This window comes from Lissotriton helveticus, chromosome 8, assembly GCF_964261635.1.
Source record: "Lissotriton helveticus chromosome 8, aLisHel1.1, whole genome shotgun sequence".
Lineage (NCBI taxonomy): Eukaryota > Metazoa > Chordata > Amphibia > Caudata > Salamandridae > Lissotriton > Lissotriton helveticus.
Window position 1 is genome coordinate 365052422 of NC_136069.1, and position 19665 is coordinate 365072086.

Genomic DNA, 19665 nt, shown 5'->3' on the forward strand with positions numbered 1-19665 from the left:
ACATGCCATCCTGCTAAGAAGACTGGAGGAGATCGGCCTGGAAAAATCTGCCCTGGCGTGGTTCACCAGCTTCCTCACAGAACGTACCCAGCAGGTGAACATGGGCACTTTTAGTTCCAAACCTTCCAAAATCACCAGAGGAGTCCCGCAGGGCTCCTGTCTCAGCCCTACACTATTCAATGTTTATGTTGCCTCTTTGGCTAATACTATGAGGTCTTACGGGTTTGTACCCATATCATACGCCGATGACACTCAGTTGTTGTTTACCTTAAAAACCTTCACCCCTGTGGTAAGACAGGCCTTCTCGAGTGGAATGACGGCTGTCGCAGTTGGATGGCCAACAACTTTCTCCAGTGTAATGTGGGAAAGTCAGAAGTTATGCTGTTCGGGGAAGCTAAAATCCTGTGGACCCCTGACTGGTGGCCTACTAGCCTGGGAGAGGCCCCCTCCCCTAAACAGGTGGTGAAAAATCTGGGGGTCCGTCTCGACCAAGACCTCACACTTGTACATCACGTCAACATCACTGTGGGGTCTTGCTTTCATGTCATCAGCCTGGTGACAAATGCCCCTCCCAGAACTCCATCCCGGCCCCTTCTTAAACGGCTCCACTGGTTGCCCATCCGGAAACGGGTGGAATTTAAGACCTGTTGTGTGGTGCACAAAAGTCTGCATAATCTAGGGCCGCCCTACCTAGCTGACAAATTTGTCCATCATCGTCCCCAACGAAACCTGCGCTCCAGTAACCAGCTGTTACTGCAGATTCCCCGATTCAGCAAGACCAGACAGGGAGGACATGCCCTTTCAGTAATGGGTCCACGTCTGTGGAACAACCTTCCCTTCTCCCTTAGGCAGTGTACCAGCCACTCAATCTTCAGGAAGAGTCTTAAGACCACTCTGTTTCAGTACTAGAGCCTACCTCTCCTTCACCCGCCCTCAGCACTGCGCGGAGATACACCTTCGGGTGTGATTCCGGCGCGTTACAAACCCACAAATAAATAAATAAATAAATTTGGCGACATGTATTCCATTGCTTCCCAATAAATGACTACAAACGAAACATGGACAGAAATATCTTTGTACAGTGTTCTTAGGGTTGTGCAGAAGGAAGAAAATCTAGTATGAATTATTGTACACATGCACAGAAGACTGCAGTGGTGGAACATTCACAGTTTATTGGAGGGTAGCCTATTTGCAGATTCATAACCACAAGTGACCATAACTGTGGATATGTGCAGTATGGAGCTCCTGCGGAGGGCTCGATCGACAGGTATCACTGCAACACTATTCAATATTCACATATTTTGCAGTAGCCTTTGAGACGTTTTTATTGCATGTCCGCAGTGCAGTGGTCCTCATATGGGCAGCCAGTTCGCCCACATTGTGTTATCTGCACATGCAAGGGTGCAAAACCGACCTGAAATTGTCCAACTCAGTTCAGAAGCTATAGTGGTTGTCCAAGTGGTCTTCCTTTAACATATCCACAAAACATTATAGTTGACATTCATGCCTGGAAAGCATCATTGGTGGACATTACATACTCAAGGTGTAATTTCACTGGTCACCCATGCCATTCTCTCTTCATAGTTTGAGAGAGTGGTTCTGGTTTATATTCCATGAACAACTCTTGAGTCTTCAATATATTGGTGTTCTAAAAGCAAAGTGTTCCTTGCTTGCAATTTATCTGTTTTGTAGAGTTCTATTCAACCTTACTAACTTCCTCTTGGAGTGGAGTGAGACATAATAAACATACTACATACATACATTGTGGATTTCTGGGTGATGTCTTAGTGAATCATATGGTAGTTCCTACTAGTGATGCTGAGCTAATGTTTTAGTAAAAACAAGTTGTATTTTCTGAGAGTGTGCACTAGATGGCTGAATGCGCAATGAATGTGAATCTACAACAAATTTGAGCTACAAAATACCCTTTACAGGTAAATAACATTTACCATTCCTTGGTAAATTTGATTTACTGAAAAATAAGCAAGAGACAGTCAAATTCTTGTTTCATGGGCCTTTTTTCTGAATTTCAGTTTTATGACAGGCAGAGAAAACACAAGACACGTGGTTGAATCTTCTAGTGCAATATAAGCTGTATGAAGTTTCGTTTTGCTTGGGGAGTGCTAATCGATAGTGTGTACAGAAGATTCTCTTTTCTGTAACAATTTATGTTACAGGAGCAATATTTTTTTGCACTTCATGGCCCTGTGTTCCATTTTCCATAATTTGCATGTCTTGTTAAAAAGTGTAGGAAGTTGTGATGTCAATTGTGATTAAATACTGGTATTAATTTTTAAAAACTGAATTGATACATAATGTCTTTGCCATAAAAAGTAATACTCCATTAGACTGCACAATATTTCAGGGGTGAGGCGAGCTGAAAAATGGCTGAGCTTTGGCAGAATCGTTCAGTTAGTCACAGTCAGACGTTTTATATATAACTACCAACATTGTTTTCACTGATGTGCATTGAGAAGTGACGAATGCAGTATTCTATAACAGTTTATACTTTTTGATGTTGCAGAGAAACCTGGTGTGGTTACCAATGAATGGTCAAAAAGTCCATATTCTAATCAGATGAAACCGGATTTATCAAAGGAAGTAATAAGTTCTCCTCGAAACACTGCTCTGCATGAAAGGTTTGTTAATATTATAAGCGCTTTAAAAGAAGTACTCTCTACATTTTTAGAAATGCTGTGCCTTTTATCATGCAGCATTTTATTAATGGTACTTAATTGACACTCCAAGATCGATCTCGTTTGCATGATCCTGAATGACTGGTGCAAAGTTTAAGTGACTGATGTATGTCTAATGGAGCAGCATTTCATGTATGATGCATATTACTGAGAGACCCTTGGGATTTTTATTTAGAGTGGAGTAGATTGGGGGATCTCGGTCCAAAACTATACCCCGAATAAAATGTCAGGAAATGTAAATATGTGTCTGGTCTGGTATGTAACATAAACCAATGAGCAAATTGTGCCTCTATGAAGATCTGCTTTTCACCTGTAGACAATGTAATTAATTTCTCTCGACGATTAACAGTTGGAGAATCTATTTTTTGCTAGTAGAGAATTGAAACATGATCATGGCACTCTTTTGTAGATGAATGATTCTTAGTGGTTTAGATGTTCTAGTCTAGGCAGCGCACTATTTGCTAGCTGTGATAGTATTTATTCGCTTTAAAGCCCACTGTAGCAAAAGCATACCTTCCACTCGCGGATTATGACAGCATACCGAATCAGAACAAATAAATCTTAAAATAATGATCATGACTGTTATTTCAAGTAAAATAAACAAGCATTGGCATTGCCAATAGGTCTCACTTTTAGGGCCTTATAAGTGTTTAGCCATGCAGCACACTATCCTGGGTGCCGTGCCGCCAGGGTTTGTATAGGTGTACAATGCTGTCACGAACCAGTCTGGAGCGAAATGAAGATAGCTCGAGCAACTGGATGATCATGAATGCCAAACAGTGATCGAAAGTTTGTTTGATGAAAGAAGCTACATCTAGCACTCCGGAATAAATAAGGACATGAAATTGTTGATTTTAAGGTAAATAAAAAGTAATTTAGCCTGCCAGGTCTCTAGTTTACTATTATGAAATCAAGCACGAATCCCAAAGACAAAGAACTATGTCTGAAAGTACAGTTTAAAAGAAAAATGCTAGGACAAGGCCACTTCTGGTGCCGTATCACAGAGCTTTTTTTTGTTTTTTGAAGTGGGATGGGGTGGGCGGGACAGGCAAGCAAGGACATGGGAAGTAGGTGTTTACAGAGATTGTGATAGAATGCAGGAGAGAAAAAGACCCTGCAGGCAGTAAAGAGAGGCAGGAGAGGCTGATATAGGGACAACCGATGCTTCAGAGAACTCTGAGAGGGATGGTTACAGAGAGGCAGGGTGGAGCTAAAGAGAGGAAAGCGTGAGTGAGAGATACCTGGCAAGTTGAGGTAAGAGAGAAAGGAACTTCAGGGAAGAGAGGGAATATGAGACTGGACCAATGCGGAACTGTGCAAGAATGAGAGATTCACATGTGTGGTGGCAGATAATGAGAGGTTATGGAGACGACAAAAGGCAAGGAGAAAGAGTGAAACACAGTAAAGGAAGACATATCAGGCTGAGATGGGAGAGAACATGGAACTGAGACGGTCTGCAGGAGAGAAAGTATGAGAGTCTGCAAACCGCTGCCAGGCTAAGTTTTTGCTACTCAACATGCCTCAAGTTCAACTTCTGATAGGTTTGTCTAGATTTAGCATTATTTTCCAAGTTCATTGAAAACGCGAGGAGCAACAGACTTTATTCTACTTGTATTATGTGGCAAATTAATTTGCTCCACTATGTCCTGTGCAAAATTCTTCTGTAATAGTCCTGCCAGGAAATCCTGTTAGGTCACTGGTCTGTCAGTGGACAAAAGCAGCAACAGTGTTGTGCCATTATTTGATATTAGTACTTGAACAACTTTTTACAGATCTAAAAACAGCCGTTAGTCGATTTTGACCCAAGAACTCCGTTCAGCTAGGTTTACCCCATACGATTGTGGTTACTGTGGCAGAAAATTCAGTAGTGGAATAATCACATCTTCCCCTAGAAACACGTAATTAAAAGCGTATCAGGAAAGCAGCTAGTTACTCATTCAATGAAAGTACAATATGCTCCAGTGACAGAAACAAACACAGCTGTCTTCCCCTGTGGACATTTCTGTAAACACATCACAAGAGGCCATGTATACACAGGCATTCCTATGTCTGGAAACCATTAGGGAGGAGGTGAGACTTCCCTCGAGAGCAGAGCAGGAGGAATACTTAGGCACAGGCTAGCCAGTTCCTGCACCAGCAGAAGGCGACCCCTCTGTTGTGTATCCTCCTCCTGCTGTGACATCCAGGTTCTCAGCAGAGACTGAGGCTTTGGGGGCTGCCAGAGGCGAAGCAACAGCACTCTAGCCGGTGCCAAGGATCCGAACCTTCAAGACGTGGGGGCAGCTGCCAGGCTGCTCTCCTATATGCTGGTTTCTCTATTCCGAACTTCACTTTGCGGCAGGGATAGGACAGATGTCGCCATCTGTATGTTGAGTTCCTTTGTGAGGAGTTTTGCTGTTGCTGGGTGATGCCTCCTCCTTGCCAAACAGCCCTGTACCCACGACGTGCGGCCTTCCTCAGCAACAGCTTGCCCTGCTCTAGAAAGTTTCGTGAAAACATTGATGTGAAAGGGGCGGGCTACTACAGTGGCTGGTGACATGTGCTCAGAATAGGCGGGTGGCACTGGCAGAGAGGGTAAGAGTCACAGACCGCCATCTACCTTCCATAGCCCATTAAACACGTCATGCAATATTTGCTGCATCGCGTAAACTGTACACTAGTGTAGTAAATTCTGCGCCGACTCTTGCATGGACTGACAAGACTGAAAATGCTTGCAGCAGTCTACAGGTGCAACTACAATGCAAATAAATCAGTAAAAGGGTATTGCAATTGCAGTGGGCAGTAGTCCATTGTTGTTCACAATTGAACTGCACCTGTGTAGTGTTACATAAATTTGCTCTTGGCTGAATTGGAACATATTGGAACATTCTTTCTCCACAGCTGAGGCCCGCAGCTAGAAGTAGATGTTTAGGACGAAGGTGAGGGGGGGCGAGGGTGCTTCAATATGTTGAGATTTTAAAGAACTTTATGCAATTTTGTGTCTTTGCCTTTGATACTTGACAATTGACGACAAATAGCTCCTTTTGAAGCGCTATTGTTTAATATGTTTGTGCAAAATATGATGGAATTGACATACAACTTAACGGGGTTTGGTAAAAACTGAAAATAATTTAAATTAAGTGGGTTTCAAAGGAGACAAGCAACATGCAGGAGGTGCGAGAAGGATGGCAGAAATAACAGAGGGATGTAGGGGGCAGATGCTATAAATGCGGGCGCCGAAGCTGAACACGCACCCATAGTGTAACACGAGTAGGATAGAAATAAAAAATACTCCCCCCAAATAAGCAGGTAAACAACCAAAGTGTAAAGTGTACTTGGTTCCTGTTCCATGGTAGGAAATGAAAGACAAAAAGCAAGATTGACCACTAGCAAGCAAAGATTTTTTAAGGACACTGAAACAAACAAATGAAAAGCAGTGGGAGGGCTCCCAGCCCACAAAGAAGTATATACTAAAGTATGTACAACAGGTCTCAGAAGCTCGACCCAAAAACCTCAACCGTGCAAAAGATAGTCTGGTTAGTTTTTCATTGCCTTTTAATAGTACATCCTGCTACCTTTCTGCAGATTCATGTGATGTCCTGGGTGCAAGGTGAAGGACCAAAAAAATAACCTTAATAGTGTTGGTATTGGAATCGAGCATGTGTGCACAGCTGATTTTGCCCTTTGAGTGCATCTTGTTGCGCACACACTTTGCAGCTTGCCACCATCTGCTTAAATTGTCAGCCATCTTTGATTGGAATCCGGCTTCCTTTTCCCTTTCCATATATGTTGTTGTCTGGATGTAATAACTGGATAATATTTTGGCGCAGTCCTAGGGCTGCACCCTCCACTGGATTAGTATAGAAAATTAAAATCTCCAAACAGTTTATAGATGAAATTTTATTCTACTAGTATTTCGAGATATGTAAGCAAATATGCTAGCATCACCTTTCTAGACCTAGCATTCAATTTCAACGGTAAAGTGTAATTGATGCGAAACACTCCAGAGGTACGTGGTATCAAATTTGGGGCATACGTCCACACCATCAGCCTGTATGCTGACGATATCCTTCTGTCCTTGTCCTCTCTGGACACATCCTTACCGGCCTGTGTGGAGGTCCTGGACACGTTTTCCAGGGTTCAAGGTGAATATGAACAAGTCGGAAGCATTGGACCTTTCTCTGGCACCGCATACGCGGGCCCAACTGCAGAGGCGCTTTCCGTTCCGCTGGGCGCAGAAGTCAGTTCCCTATTTGGGAATTCAACTGGCACCGACGTTGTCGGATACGGTCGGGATCAACTACACACGTCTACGCCAGCTCATTCATAATGAGTTGAGCAGATGGAAGCACCTCCCTATGTCATGGCTGGGTAAGGTGGCGGCCATCAAGATGATGGTCCTACCACAGATCCTTTACGTATTCCGCGCCGTCCCCCTACGTCCACCGAATGGCTGGCTTCGACAGATGCAAAAGGGAGGTGACATGCTGGAGAGGTTGTGGGGAGAGGGGGTCCTTGACCCATCTTCTATGGGACTGTGTCCATCTACGGGAGTACTGGAAATTAGTGTTGGATGAAGTAGACGCCCATTTTGATACCGAAATCCCTCGCTTCCCCTCCTATATACTACTGAGTTTGCCCAATCCTGTCACGTATCCATTGCGGTCCCGTAGGGGCAGATTGATCGTTATCGCTTTGGGATCAGCATTGCAGAACATTGTGTCTTACTGGCGCACCACAGATGATCCCACTTTTCAGGGGTGGCTTTATCGTCTGTGGGCGGTTCTAGGCATGGAAAAGCTGTCCCTGATCAGGGCGGGGGAGGGGGCTAGATATGCAGAATTATGGCAACCATTCCTCTCCCTGCTAGCCACGGAATTTAGAGAGGTCACATGTCCTAGGTATCTGCGCCTGCTGCGCTTGGCCCAGATCGAAACTTGATGGAGTCTGACGGACCTTATCCTTGCTTGCGGGGGATGATGGACCTGGACCTGGGGAGGAGGGTGGGATGGTGGGGTTGTTGGGTTGGGGGGAGGATTGGGGTAGGGTGTTTTTCTTTCTATTTTTTTTTGTTTCTCAACTGTCTGACAAATGTGGCCTATACAGTGGCAGCACCCGTTTAGTGGGGCCGTGCCTCCTTACTCGGGGGTTTCCTGAGAATGCAAAACACGATACTCTCATCCCCCTCACCCCTTCCCCCAGGTTTGAGACTTGGCCGGCCCTTTGTGGTTGTAGGCGGCTTGCTGTGTCAAATACCGGATGTATTACTGTTCTCATTGAATCAACTGCATGGTATTACGCTTCCAGGCCGGCCCATCAGAATACTTAGTTTTATCTCAGATTTCTTACGTGAAAACAGAAGTTAGGGTACATGTTTAGTGTACATCAGGCCAGTCCCAAATGTGGCATTTTTTCATCGTAGAAAGGTGCTTGTACTGAATTGAAGTACAACACCTCTACAATTGTAGCAAATGGAGAGCACCGAGGCATTACCGGCTGGGCATGGAGACAAAAGATTTCTGTTCACTAGAAGTGATTTTTCCTAAGCGAAGCTAGGGACTGATTTAATGTTGATGCTCTACTTTCTCCAGCCTTCGGGATTGATCTTCTCTGGGGAGAACATATGTGAAGATACAGCATGAATCTCCCCAGTAGCTATTAGGCACCTGTCTAGCCTTCCATCGTTCCATTCCTATTTTTTTTGTCACAATTTTATTTCTGCAAGTGTAAATGACAGCTCTGCCACGGGTCTCCTGAAGTTTGGGACGATTCATAGAAATCTAGTATTTGAAAAGAAGTTAAGATTTGTAATTCCAACTGTTGTTCTAATTCTCTGCCTGTTTGACACAACAACTGTATGTTATCTTCACTATACCTCTGCGTTCTAAGAACCTTTGTTCATGTGTCATTTTGAAGCATTTTTAAACTAATGTAACTTAGACCACTAGTCCCATCTGATCTGACCATTTCGCACTTGCCCATGAACTCAAGCTCTCCATGGTCTCAAGTGTCACATTTGGTTTTTCAGTTTAGTTTTTTCCATGTTTCTTAGTGAACGTTTGAGGTAATTTATTTGCCAATGCTTCTTCCATAGTTTTATATATATTCACCACCAGCTGCAGTCTTGCGTCTGAGCCTCTCCTCTATGGCTCTGTTTTAAGGTGCTATTCATTCATTTCTGGTTAAAACACAGTTTCACATACTGTGCAAAAGTAATACTCCTCTCTACTTGTCCAGATGTGCCCTTAAACACTTGGCAATCCTCAGTAACAGCACATACCTGCACCTATTAATTATTAAGCATTATGGCATGCTAAGACTTGACCTAAAGCGCTTTGTAATTAGAAAGTTGTGCTCAGATTTATTATACATTATATTAATCCAGAGTACATGCTCAGACTTTCTACCTTCTCTAATCCCTTGATATGGAAGATAATCTGTAGTAATCAGGAACCCCGTGGGGCCAGGCAACATGCACAGTAAATATGAAGTAAGCCCATGTTCTAATACGTCCCTTTGAGTCTTTTTCCACATGGCAACAGCTTTATTGTTTAAGCTGAAAAACGGTAGTGTTCCATTACCCACAGAAAGGCCAAGGATTCACTGGATATTGGAACTTCACTCTTTATTTCTGCTGCAAAAGTTGTGTCCTCAGCAGAAGGTGTAAGATTAAAGTTCCATCCATCTGGCCTCTCTCTGCTTATCCACAGTCATGTCCTCTATGGCTGTTTGCTTGCGTATTCTCTTTACTGCATGCTTATGGTTTGGGATTGCATGAATGCATGCCTGCATGTGTGTTCTGAGTGTGTGAGCTCTTGTGGGCGCTTATATCATTATGTCTGTTGGTCTTTGTTCATGGGTACATGGATGGGTGTCATGATGCCTGATTGCCTGTAAATCTTTGTATACATGCAGGTTTGGTGGTTTGTGTGTACATGGTTGTCTGTTGGATCATCAATGTGTATGTAAATCATTGTGTTTGTGTGTTTTCCTGTCTCCAAAAGGGTGTGTATGCATGCTCTCTGTGTAGATGTGCTATATGCAGTGTACAAGAGCTAAAGCTATTTGATTTATCTTTGCTTGTTTTTTTATTTAGATATTGACATCTGCTTTTAACTTCTCACTTCCTGTTTTTTTCTGTGGTGCCCTTTATCTTTTTATTTTGTGAGAATGCTTTCATGTTTGATTGCTGTTGTCATGTGGGATAGATAAGCCTTTGTATAAATGTTTATTTCCTCTGTGCGGAATGCCATTCTGTCAAGGTTTTCTTTAAGAGTAATCGCTCCTGACTTTCACCAAATAATTTCTCAGAGAGATCCAGTGCAAGTCATAGGAGATCTCCCTATACATGTATTGGTTTATAATTCTCTTTTGTTGAAGGACTCATGCTTCTATCCTATCTCCGTTGCAGTGGCAAGACTAACAGAAACAGTAATAATGATGATTTATTGCTAATTTGGAAATCCCGTAAATCATTATGGAATGAGCCACATGACTTAGCAATTGTCTTTTCAGCATTTTCTTCAAAATGTTGGCCTTTTAAGTTATGCTGAGTTCTTCATCCTTATTGAACCATCTGGTGCTGCTAGGAATCTCCTTGTGTGAAATAGTGAAGAATTTTCCATTTTGTTTTAAATATGTCTGGGAAATCCTATTCCCAGTTTTCCACTTGTGGGTTCCTCTCACACTGAGAATTCATTTTTTTTTGTCGTTAACGAGAGACATCAAACTGCTGATAATAAAATAAGTCCCCTGCTACTGTACAGGTATTACATGATTTGTCTTATATGCAGTGGCCCCAGAGGCGAGAAGAGACCTCTTGTTGTGTTGTCTTTCTACGGACTGTTAATGGCTTCCTCTCTGCTCTAGCCCATCGTGCACATCCTTCATTAAAAGAGACCACCATTTTGGCAGTTGCTTAATCCGCAACAGGTAGTGGCAGCAGGTGTTTAATCTGTTCTCTAGAATGTAATCTTTCATAGATTGACATGCATAAATTCTCGAGCTTGGAGTCCACTGTAACTTCTTAATGGTCGTCCTACGTTAACGTATACCTAAGGCTGAACAATCATGTTTATACCCTAGTCACATCATTTAAAACGAAAAAAAGTTCAACGAGTCAGAGACAATCTGTGTTAAGGTCACACACCATCCTTCAGATTTCTGCCATTCGTTGTGTGTGAAAGGAGGCCAATCAGCTCTGCTAAGTTTTCTCACAGATAAGTGCCTTTTCATTCAACTTAACCTTTTGCTTTTCAGTGAGTCTTTCTTCACATTTCAGGCGAATTACCATCTAAAATCACTCAGAACAGCTGTCAGTGCTGCTCAACCACATGTGAAATGTCAGGGTGATGACTGCTATGATCATAACCAGCAGAAAGGAAGCAGGTGCAATGAAGAAGTTATCACATTGGGGTTTGTACTACCACACTGTAGGCCACATTGAGACAGATACTATAAGGTGGTTAGAACACCTTATTGATCCACATGGTATTATGCATGATCACTTTGCAAGGTTTCCACATCATCTTCAACCTGGAGAGGTTCTATCTTAACCTCTGCCACATCCAGAACTAACCCAGCCTTCACCTGCACCTCCGGTTCCATTTCGGCCACCACAGACACCATAAGCATTGCCTCCACTGAGGCTGGTTCGGCAGATAGGTACAGATTCATTCGATGATGAGGGTGAACCTCTAGAAGAATATTAACTTCTGGAACCTCTTAGAACACCATCTAATGATATTGGAAAGACTATGTAGCCCCACAACAAGTTCACAAATTTGCCTCAGACAATATTGTCTTTTTTCGTTCATAGTGGAGAGAGCATCACAACTAATTGATTTACCAGTGAATATGACTGAACTGAAATTGTTTGCTTTCTCCAACTTTTCAAGAAGCCACTGAGAAAATCATTAAACACAATCACAATCATCAATTAAAACTGTTAACAGGGTGTACAGACCATGCAGACTTCTGCCTCGGTAGGAATGATTATCCCTACACTGCACTAGAAACACAGAGTCTGGTAACACGCCTGCATGCCTAATCAGAAAGCCTAAAACCTTTTTTTTGTGGTAATAATATCCAAACAATGCTGTTCCAGAAACCCACTTTACCATGCACAGTGCCTCCTGACTGGCAAGATTGGAGGATGACAATTTTGGGAGAAAGGTTTCCACTTTTGACTACCACTAATTATGCAAATTCTGTGGCGTTTCTTGGCAAGTATGATCGCCAAATATAGGTGGATATAGCTTCATGCTCTCCATTCTACGGGAAGGTGAAATAGCTTCTGCAGCTATGATTGATGGTACCATAGATGTAGCCAGCACTGGTTCCCGGCAGCTAGCAGAACTGATATTCTTCGACGATGGGTGGCTAACTCCATTAAGCCGCCAACAAGCATTAATGAAGGCATTCATAGAGAATCTGCTTGAGCAAGTTTGCTGTAACATCAAATTCCCATGGTGTACGTCTCCCCGAGCAGTAGATCAACAAATGTGCTCTTGGTTTTCCAGATCCTGCATAGGTCGCCAGGTTAATTATCAGCTATACCTAGTCAAACACAAACCAGTTTTCAAATACACTCACCCTCTCCAACCTGAAACTATAAATCTGACAGGAATACAGAGTTGGCGGGAACGCACACTCCTGGCTGAATGGACAGCAACTTCCCGCAGACACGGAAGGACAATCGGCAAAACTTTTGCAGATTTGTTCTATTTCCTAACAGGGTTGCAGTTTCTGTTCTGCAAAGCCTGAAAATACATGCGTATAAGGAGGTTGGGTAGTACTACGAGATTCCTCTTCACATCTATATAAAGCTGTTTGTGCACAGATGGAGAGGCTTATCCACTTGCTGTGTAGTCAGTGATGCTCATATTAAACCTAATCTGGATACTTTGAAGCTCTGAGAGTGTTTGTATTCATTTGTGAATCTTTGTCTACTGTGCTGCACATTACTGTAAGGTGCTGACTTATAGTCCTATGAGACCTTTAAAACAGTTGAACTCACTCCTCAACCTGTTGGATGCACATCCCACAAGCGGAGTCCAGGCGGTGTCTTACGAGAGACCAGGATTTATATGGTCTCACATTTATCAGTGGAAAAATAGTATGCAGACCTCCAGGAGCTGGTAGCAAGAGGTCATTGGACGATACATGAGAATGAGCTAAATGTTCTGGAGCTCCGGGCAATTTGAAAAAGATTGCACTCTTTCATTGCAAGGCTGGAACATTTGCTAGCTCTAGTCAGAACAAGTAACACCGCTGCGGTAGCAACAAACAAGGTAGCTCAAAGTTTCAACTACTTTCGGAAGAAGCACAACTCCTTTGGGAAAGGGCAATAGAGCCTGCGTTCTCACAAAGAACAGCAGATCCCAGGGGCTGTGAAAACCTGGGCAGACCCCCTCAACATGACCAAAACATCTCCCATGAATGGGAGTTGAATCATCCTTTTACAATGGAGCTACCCAGCACTAGACCTGTTTGCAACACCATTGAACAAGAACTGCCGGGACTTCGTTAGCAGACAATGGCATCCGCAATCAAAGGGAAATGCATTTTATTTAAAGAGTTTTATATAGCGCTGACTAGACCAGAAGGTATCAGAGCGCTTTACATGAGAATCAACAATGTAACAGAAAAAGTTCAACAATTACACAATACATCAATAAATAGGCAATACAATCAGGAGAGGAGAGAAAGTAGAGAGAAAAGTAGTGGAGGGGCAGGGGAGGTGAGAAAGGGAGGATAAGGGAAGAGACAACAAGGAGAGACGAAAGGAAGTCTGTCTAAAGACCGACTGGGTAGGTGACGACCAAGGAGGGAATCCACGGCCCATCTCCCCTATAGCTAAACCAGGTAGCTCCATCGGGCATCAGACAAAATAGTTCAGTCTCAATACATTGAGAGAGGAGAGAAGGAGAGACATAAATAGAGGGAGGATGCGGGAGGAGACAACAGGAGAGACGAAAGGAAGTCTATCTAAAGACCGACTGGGTAGGTGACGTCCAAGGAGGGAATCCCCGTCCGGTCTCCCCTATAGCTAAACCAGGTAGCTCCATCGGGCATCAGACAAAATAGCTAGATCTCAATTGACGAGTGGAAATTCACAGATAAACAGGGTGGGGACTAAGGGCCAGGATAGGTGAGGGCAAAGGTCAGTAGCCAGAAAATGGAGAAGAGTAGAGCAGAGAAGGGTAGGGGAACCTTGCCAGCTGATCCTTGCAGCTCCAGCCTGAACTCGCCAATACTAGTTCATGGATCTGCTTAATCTCTGAGAAGCGCCACTTAACCCTCTAGGGAAGCAGCATAGTCTTCTGTAGAGGGAAACAACGAACAAGCTCTACACTATGTTCCACCATTCCTGTGCTTATTGGTGGGGCCCTGAGCACTTGAAATTTGCGCAGTTATACATTCTGCAGGACGTTTGCAATATCTTGCCCCAAACCTAGGAATCAGCTGATATCAAGGTTCCAGTCTGCGTCTGATAACAGTACTGACATATCAGGTTTTGCCTTACCTCATAGAACTAGCACGTTCAGGCCTCGAATATGCCTCCATTAAATTTTATTTAGGAGATACCTCAAGGTTCAAAAGACCACCACACACTTCCTCTCTTCTGTCAGCAAGCATAATTAGCAAGTTTGAGGGGGCGGGGGTCTGTTCAGGGCATTTCCAGTGAGGGCTTCAGCACCGTGGCCAGTCAAAGAAAGATCCATTTGAACTTCTACGTATGGTGAACATTAAACTTATGTCATGGAAAACAACCCTGTTGTTAGCTATCGCTTCCATAAAACATGTCAGCAAAATTCACGCATTCACCATCATGCCACTTTCTTGCTCTTTTGCAAAGACTGTGTTCTTTTGTGCACAAGTGCAAAGTTTGTACCAAAAGTGCCCGCGGACTTTCACTTCAGTGTTCCCAATTACACTCAAAGCATTCTTTCAAAATCCCACTATGAGTGCAGAAAGGGCACTGCACTTCTTGGACATCCACAGGTGTTAAAAATTCTACATTGATCTTACTAAATTTGTTGGTCAAGGCAGCTTCTTGTGTTCTTCAGCCGCCCACAGAGAAGGCACCTGCTCTCAAAACAAGGAATAGTGAGATGGCTTGCTGCTGCTTTTGTTGTTTGGTACTTAAAAGCTTGTCTTCCCTTTCGCTCTAGAGTATCCCCCATTCAACAAGAATCCCTACAGCTACAGTAGCACTTTATATAGTACTGTCTCTGTTGGACTTATACAGAGCTGCAACGTGGATGAATGGTGACACGCTCACAAGTCATTACTGTTTACTGGTTCTGTGCAAGACTCCGCCATCGGACAAACGCTTTTACATTATCTCTTCCATTAATGTGTGCCTTCTCTCACATATTCCTAATCTGTTCATAAAGGCATGGTATGATTCGCTTTTTGTATGTCTGGATTCTTAATTGGATAATGCTCGCTATAATGATTTGTGCTTGTGAATCTTTGAAAGATCTAGTGTTGGAGAAGTTATGTTGCTTACAGGTAACAACTACTTCAACCTTGGCATTGTTCATAGATTGGTACAAAAGGGGGTGGTGATGGACGGAGCATCTGAACCAATCAAAAACTCACACCCAGTCAACAGATCTTCCGAGGACTTTGCCACTGGATTCAAGCAAGCCGGGCTGAAGACAGCTGAAATGCCAGAAACCGGTCCTCGGTAGCTTGTTTCCAGTCCAGGGAAGGCATGGCTTGGCAGTTCGGTCTGGACTGTTCCCATGAGGCACAGGGTCAGACTGATTTGCATATGGCCATGTCTGAACTGGGGTGGCAGTGTGGGCTAAAGAACGGTGATGGATTAAACCCAGATCAGTTGACTTGGGGTGAGTGCTTGTATGGTCAACGCTCCGTCCATCATTTCCTTTGGTCTTTCTTTGTTCGCCATAAGTTGGCAGGGTATGCTCAGACGTGAGTCCCTTGCTCACTTTGCCACTGGATTCAAGCAAGCCGGGCTGAAGACGGCTGAAATGCCAGAAACCGGTCCTCGGTAGCTTGTTTCCGGTCCAGGGAAGGCATGGCTTGGCAGTTCGGGCTGGACTGTTCCCATGAGGCACAGGGTCAGACTGATTTGCATATGGCGATGTCTGAACCGGGGTTGCAGAGTGGGCTAAAGAACGGTGATGGATTAAACCCTGATCAGTTGACTGGGGGTGAGTGCTTGTATTGTCAATGCTCCGTCCATCATTTCCTTTGGTTTTTCTTTGTTCGCCATAAGTTGTCAGGGTATGCTCAGACGTGAGTCCCTTGCTCACTTTGACACTGGATTCAAGCAAGCCGGGCTGAAGACGGCTGACATGCCAGAAACCGGTCCTCGGTAGCTTGTTTCCGGTCCAGGGAAGGCATGGCTTGGCAGTTCGGGCTGGACTGTTCCCATGAGGCACAGGGTCAGACTGATTTGCATATGGCCATGTCTGAACTGGGGTGGCAGAGTGGGCTAAAGAACGGTGATGGATTAAACCCAGATCAGTTGACTGGGGGTGAGTGCTTGTATTGTCAACGCTCCGTCCATCATTTCCTTTGGTTTTTCTTTGTTCGCCATAAGTTGGCAGGGTATGCTCAGACGTGAGTCCCTTGCTCACTTTGCCACTGGATTCAAGCAAGCCGGGCTGAAGACGGCTGAAATGCCAGAAACCGGCCCTCGGTAGCTTGTTTCCGGTCCAGGGAGGCAAGGCTTGGCAGTTCGGGCTGGACTGTTCCCATGAGGCACAGGGTCAGACTGATTTGCATGTGGCCATGTCTGAACTGGGGTGGCAGAGTGGGCTAAAGAACGGTGATGGATTAAACCCAGATCAGTTGACTGGGGGTGAGTGCTTGTATTGTCAACGCTCCGTCCATCATTTCCTTTGGTTTTTCTTTGTTCGCCATAAGTTGGTAGGGTATGCTCAGACGTGAGTCCCTTGCTCACTTTGCCACTGGATTCAAGCAAGCCGGGCTGAAGACGGCTGAAATGCCAGAAAACGGTCCTCGGTAGCTTGTTTCCGGTCCAGCGAAGGCATGACTTGGCAGTTCGGGCTGGACTGTTCCCATGAGGCACAGGGTCAGACTGATTTGCATGTGGCCATGTCTGAATTGGGGTGGCAGAGTGGGCTAAAGAACGTGATGGATTAAACCCAGATCAGTTGACTGGGGGTGAGTGCTTGTATTGTCAACGCTCCGTCCATCATTTCCTTTGGTTTTTCTTTGTTTGCCATAAGTTGGCAGGGTATGCTCAGACGTGAGTCCCTTGCTCACTTTGCCACTGGATTCAAGCAAGCCGGGCTGAAGACGGCTGAAATGCCAGAAACCGGTCCGCTGTAGCTTGTTTCAGGTCCAGGGAAGGCATGGCTTGGCAGTTCGGGCTGGACTGTTCCCATGAGGCACAGGGTCAGACTGATTTGCATGTGGCCATGTCTGAACTGGGGTGGCAGAGTGGGCTAAAGAACGGTGATGGATTAAACCCAGATCAGTTGACTGGGGGTGAGTGCTTGTATTGTCAACGCTCCGTCCATCATTTCTTTTGGTTTTTCTTTGTTCGCCATAAGTTGGCAGGGTATGCTCAGACGTGAGTCCCTTGCTCCCTTTGCCACTGGATTCAAGCAAGCCGGGCTGAAGACGGCTGAAATGCCAGAAACCGGTCCTCGGTAGCTTGTTTCCGGTCCAGGGAAGGCAAGGCTTGGCAGTTCGGGCTGGACTGTTCCCATGAGGCACAGGGTCAGACTGATTTGCATGTGGCCATGTCTGAACTGGGGTGGCAGAGTGGGCTAAAGAACGGTAATGGATTAAACCCAGATCAGTTGACTGGGGGTGAGTGCTTGTATTGTCAACGCTCCGTCCATCATTTCCTTTGGTTTTTCTTTGTTCGCCATAAGTTGGTAGGGTATGCTCAGACGTGAGTCCCTTGCTCACTTTGCCACTGGATTCAAGCAAGCCGGGCTGAAGACGGCTGAAATGCCAGAAATCGGTCCTCGGTAGCTTGTTTCCGGTCCAGCGAAGGCATGACTTGGCAGTTCGGGCTGGACTGTTCCCATGAGGCACAGGGTCAGACTGATTTGCATGTGGCCATGTCTGAACTGGGGTGGCAGAGTGGGCTATAGAACGTGATGGATTAAACCCAGATCAGTTGACTGGGGGTGAGTGCTTGTATTGTCAACGCTCCGTCCATCATTTCCTTTGGTTTTTCTTTGTTTGCCATAAGTTGGCAGGGTATGCTCAGACGTGAGTCCCTTGCTCACTTTGCCACTGGATTCAAACAAGCCGGGCTGAAGACGGCTGAAATGCCAGAAACCGGTCCGCGGTAGCTTGTTTCAGGTCCAGGGAAGGCATGGCTTGGCAGTTCGGGCTGGACTGTTCCCATGAGGCACAGGGTCAGACTGATTTACATATGGCCATGTCTTAACTGGGTTGGCATGGTGGGCTAAAGAACGGTGATGTATTAAACCCCGATCAGTTGGCTGGGGGTGAGTGCTTGTATTGTCAACGCTCCGTCCATCATTTTCTTTGGTTTTTCTTTGTTCGCCATAAGTTGGCAGGGTATGCTCAGACGTGAGTCCCTTGCTCACTTTGCCACTGGATTCAAGCAAGCCGGTCTGAAGACGGCTGAAATGCCAGAAACCGGTCCTCGGTAGCTTGTTTCCGGTCCAGGGAAGGCATGGCTTGGCAGTTCGGGCTGGACTGTTCCCATGAGGCACAGGGTCAGACTGATTTGCATATGGCCATGTCTGAACTGGGGTGGCAGAGTGGGCTAAAGAACGGTGATGGATTAAACCCAGATCAGTTGACTGGGGGTGAGTGCTTGTATTGTCAACGCTCCGTCCATCATTTCCTTTGGTTTTTCTTTGTTCGCCATAAGTTGGCAGGGTATGCTCAGACGTGAGTCCCTTGCTCACTTTGCCACTGGATTCAGTGATGGATTAAACCCAGATCAGTTGACTGGGGGTGAGTGCTTGTATTGTCAACGCTCCGTCCATCATTCCCTTTGGTTTTTCATTGTTCATAGATCCACATGCGAACTCTCCTGCCTCCACGCTCAGAAGTTATATGTACAATTGTTCTTTCAAGCTAGACCTATAGTAATCAAATGACATTTCTCAAGAGAGAGTGGAGGGCTGTGTAGAATTCTGTAGGGCAAACGGAATTAAGGGCGCTCTCACCTCACCAGCTACTGGTTCCAGACTTTTCTGGTGAGGTGATTGTGCTACAAAAGTGACCGTGTTTATGCTGTTTCTCTGGGACTGCTGTTGAAAGGTCTCTGAGAGACTTGAGCTTGATGATGGGTGGTGATTCAAGCATGTGAATCTACGAACGATACCATCGCTGGAGAACTGTAGTTACCGATAAATTACATGTCTTTGTTTTGAAAGAATAAGGAACAGATAGATGCTTTTGAAAACAAATGACTAAACAGGAACAGTGTTTGACCTCCTGAAAAGCAATAAAATATATACTGTGTTAACGGAAAACCCAAAAGTGAGCAGAATCTTCCCGTTCTTACTAAAAAAATATTTTCTTCTTTTGCTATTGACCTGCTTGCTCCATCATTTCTGTGAACTCCAAGAAAAGGAAAGGAAACTGCCAGTTCGATAGGAATAATCCGAAACGTAAAATGTATTTTGTTGTGTTTGGTCCAGACAGTTAAAAGTGTTGTATTTTTGTATATTACATCGAGTCCGTGAATGTGTTTACATATGCCCCATGTTAACTATTTGGTGACAGTTGTTTAAATGGGCGTAGTTGTCAAAATGGGCCTAGAAAATAACATCATTTGTGCTTGTTATGTATGCTTGTTTATTTTTCATGTTTTGTTGTTTTCTTGTTTGCTTAGTCCTGCTGTTGTAAGGGAAATGTTCAGAACACCACGCCGGATTATGAAATGTACACACCAAACACCGTTGCGAGAGCAAAATGGTGCGTAATTTTGTTTTATTGCCGACTTGTTCCTTCTGAGGCTGATATATATCTTAATGGGATTATTTTT

At 44.6% G+C, this 19665-nt stretch overlaps 1 protein-coding gene across 2 annotated transcripts in view; it reads left to right on the plus strand.

Moving 5' to 3' along the window:
• BRCA2 (BRCA2 DNA repair associated) overlaps positions 1-19665 on the plus strand; it is a 480797-nt gene that overhangs the window by 79281 nt on the left and 381851 nt on the right. For both annotated transcript variants that reach the window (XM_078657152.1, XM_078657154.1), the window contains exons 5-6: positions 2525-2639; positions 19513-19595. In XM_078657152.1, the coding sequence (XP_078513278.1) occupies positions 2525-2639; positions 19513-19595 (198 nt within the window). The remainder of the gene's footprint in view (positions 1-2524; positions 2640-19512; positions 19596-19665) is intronic.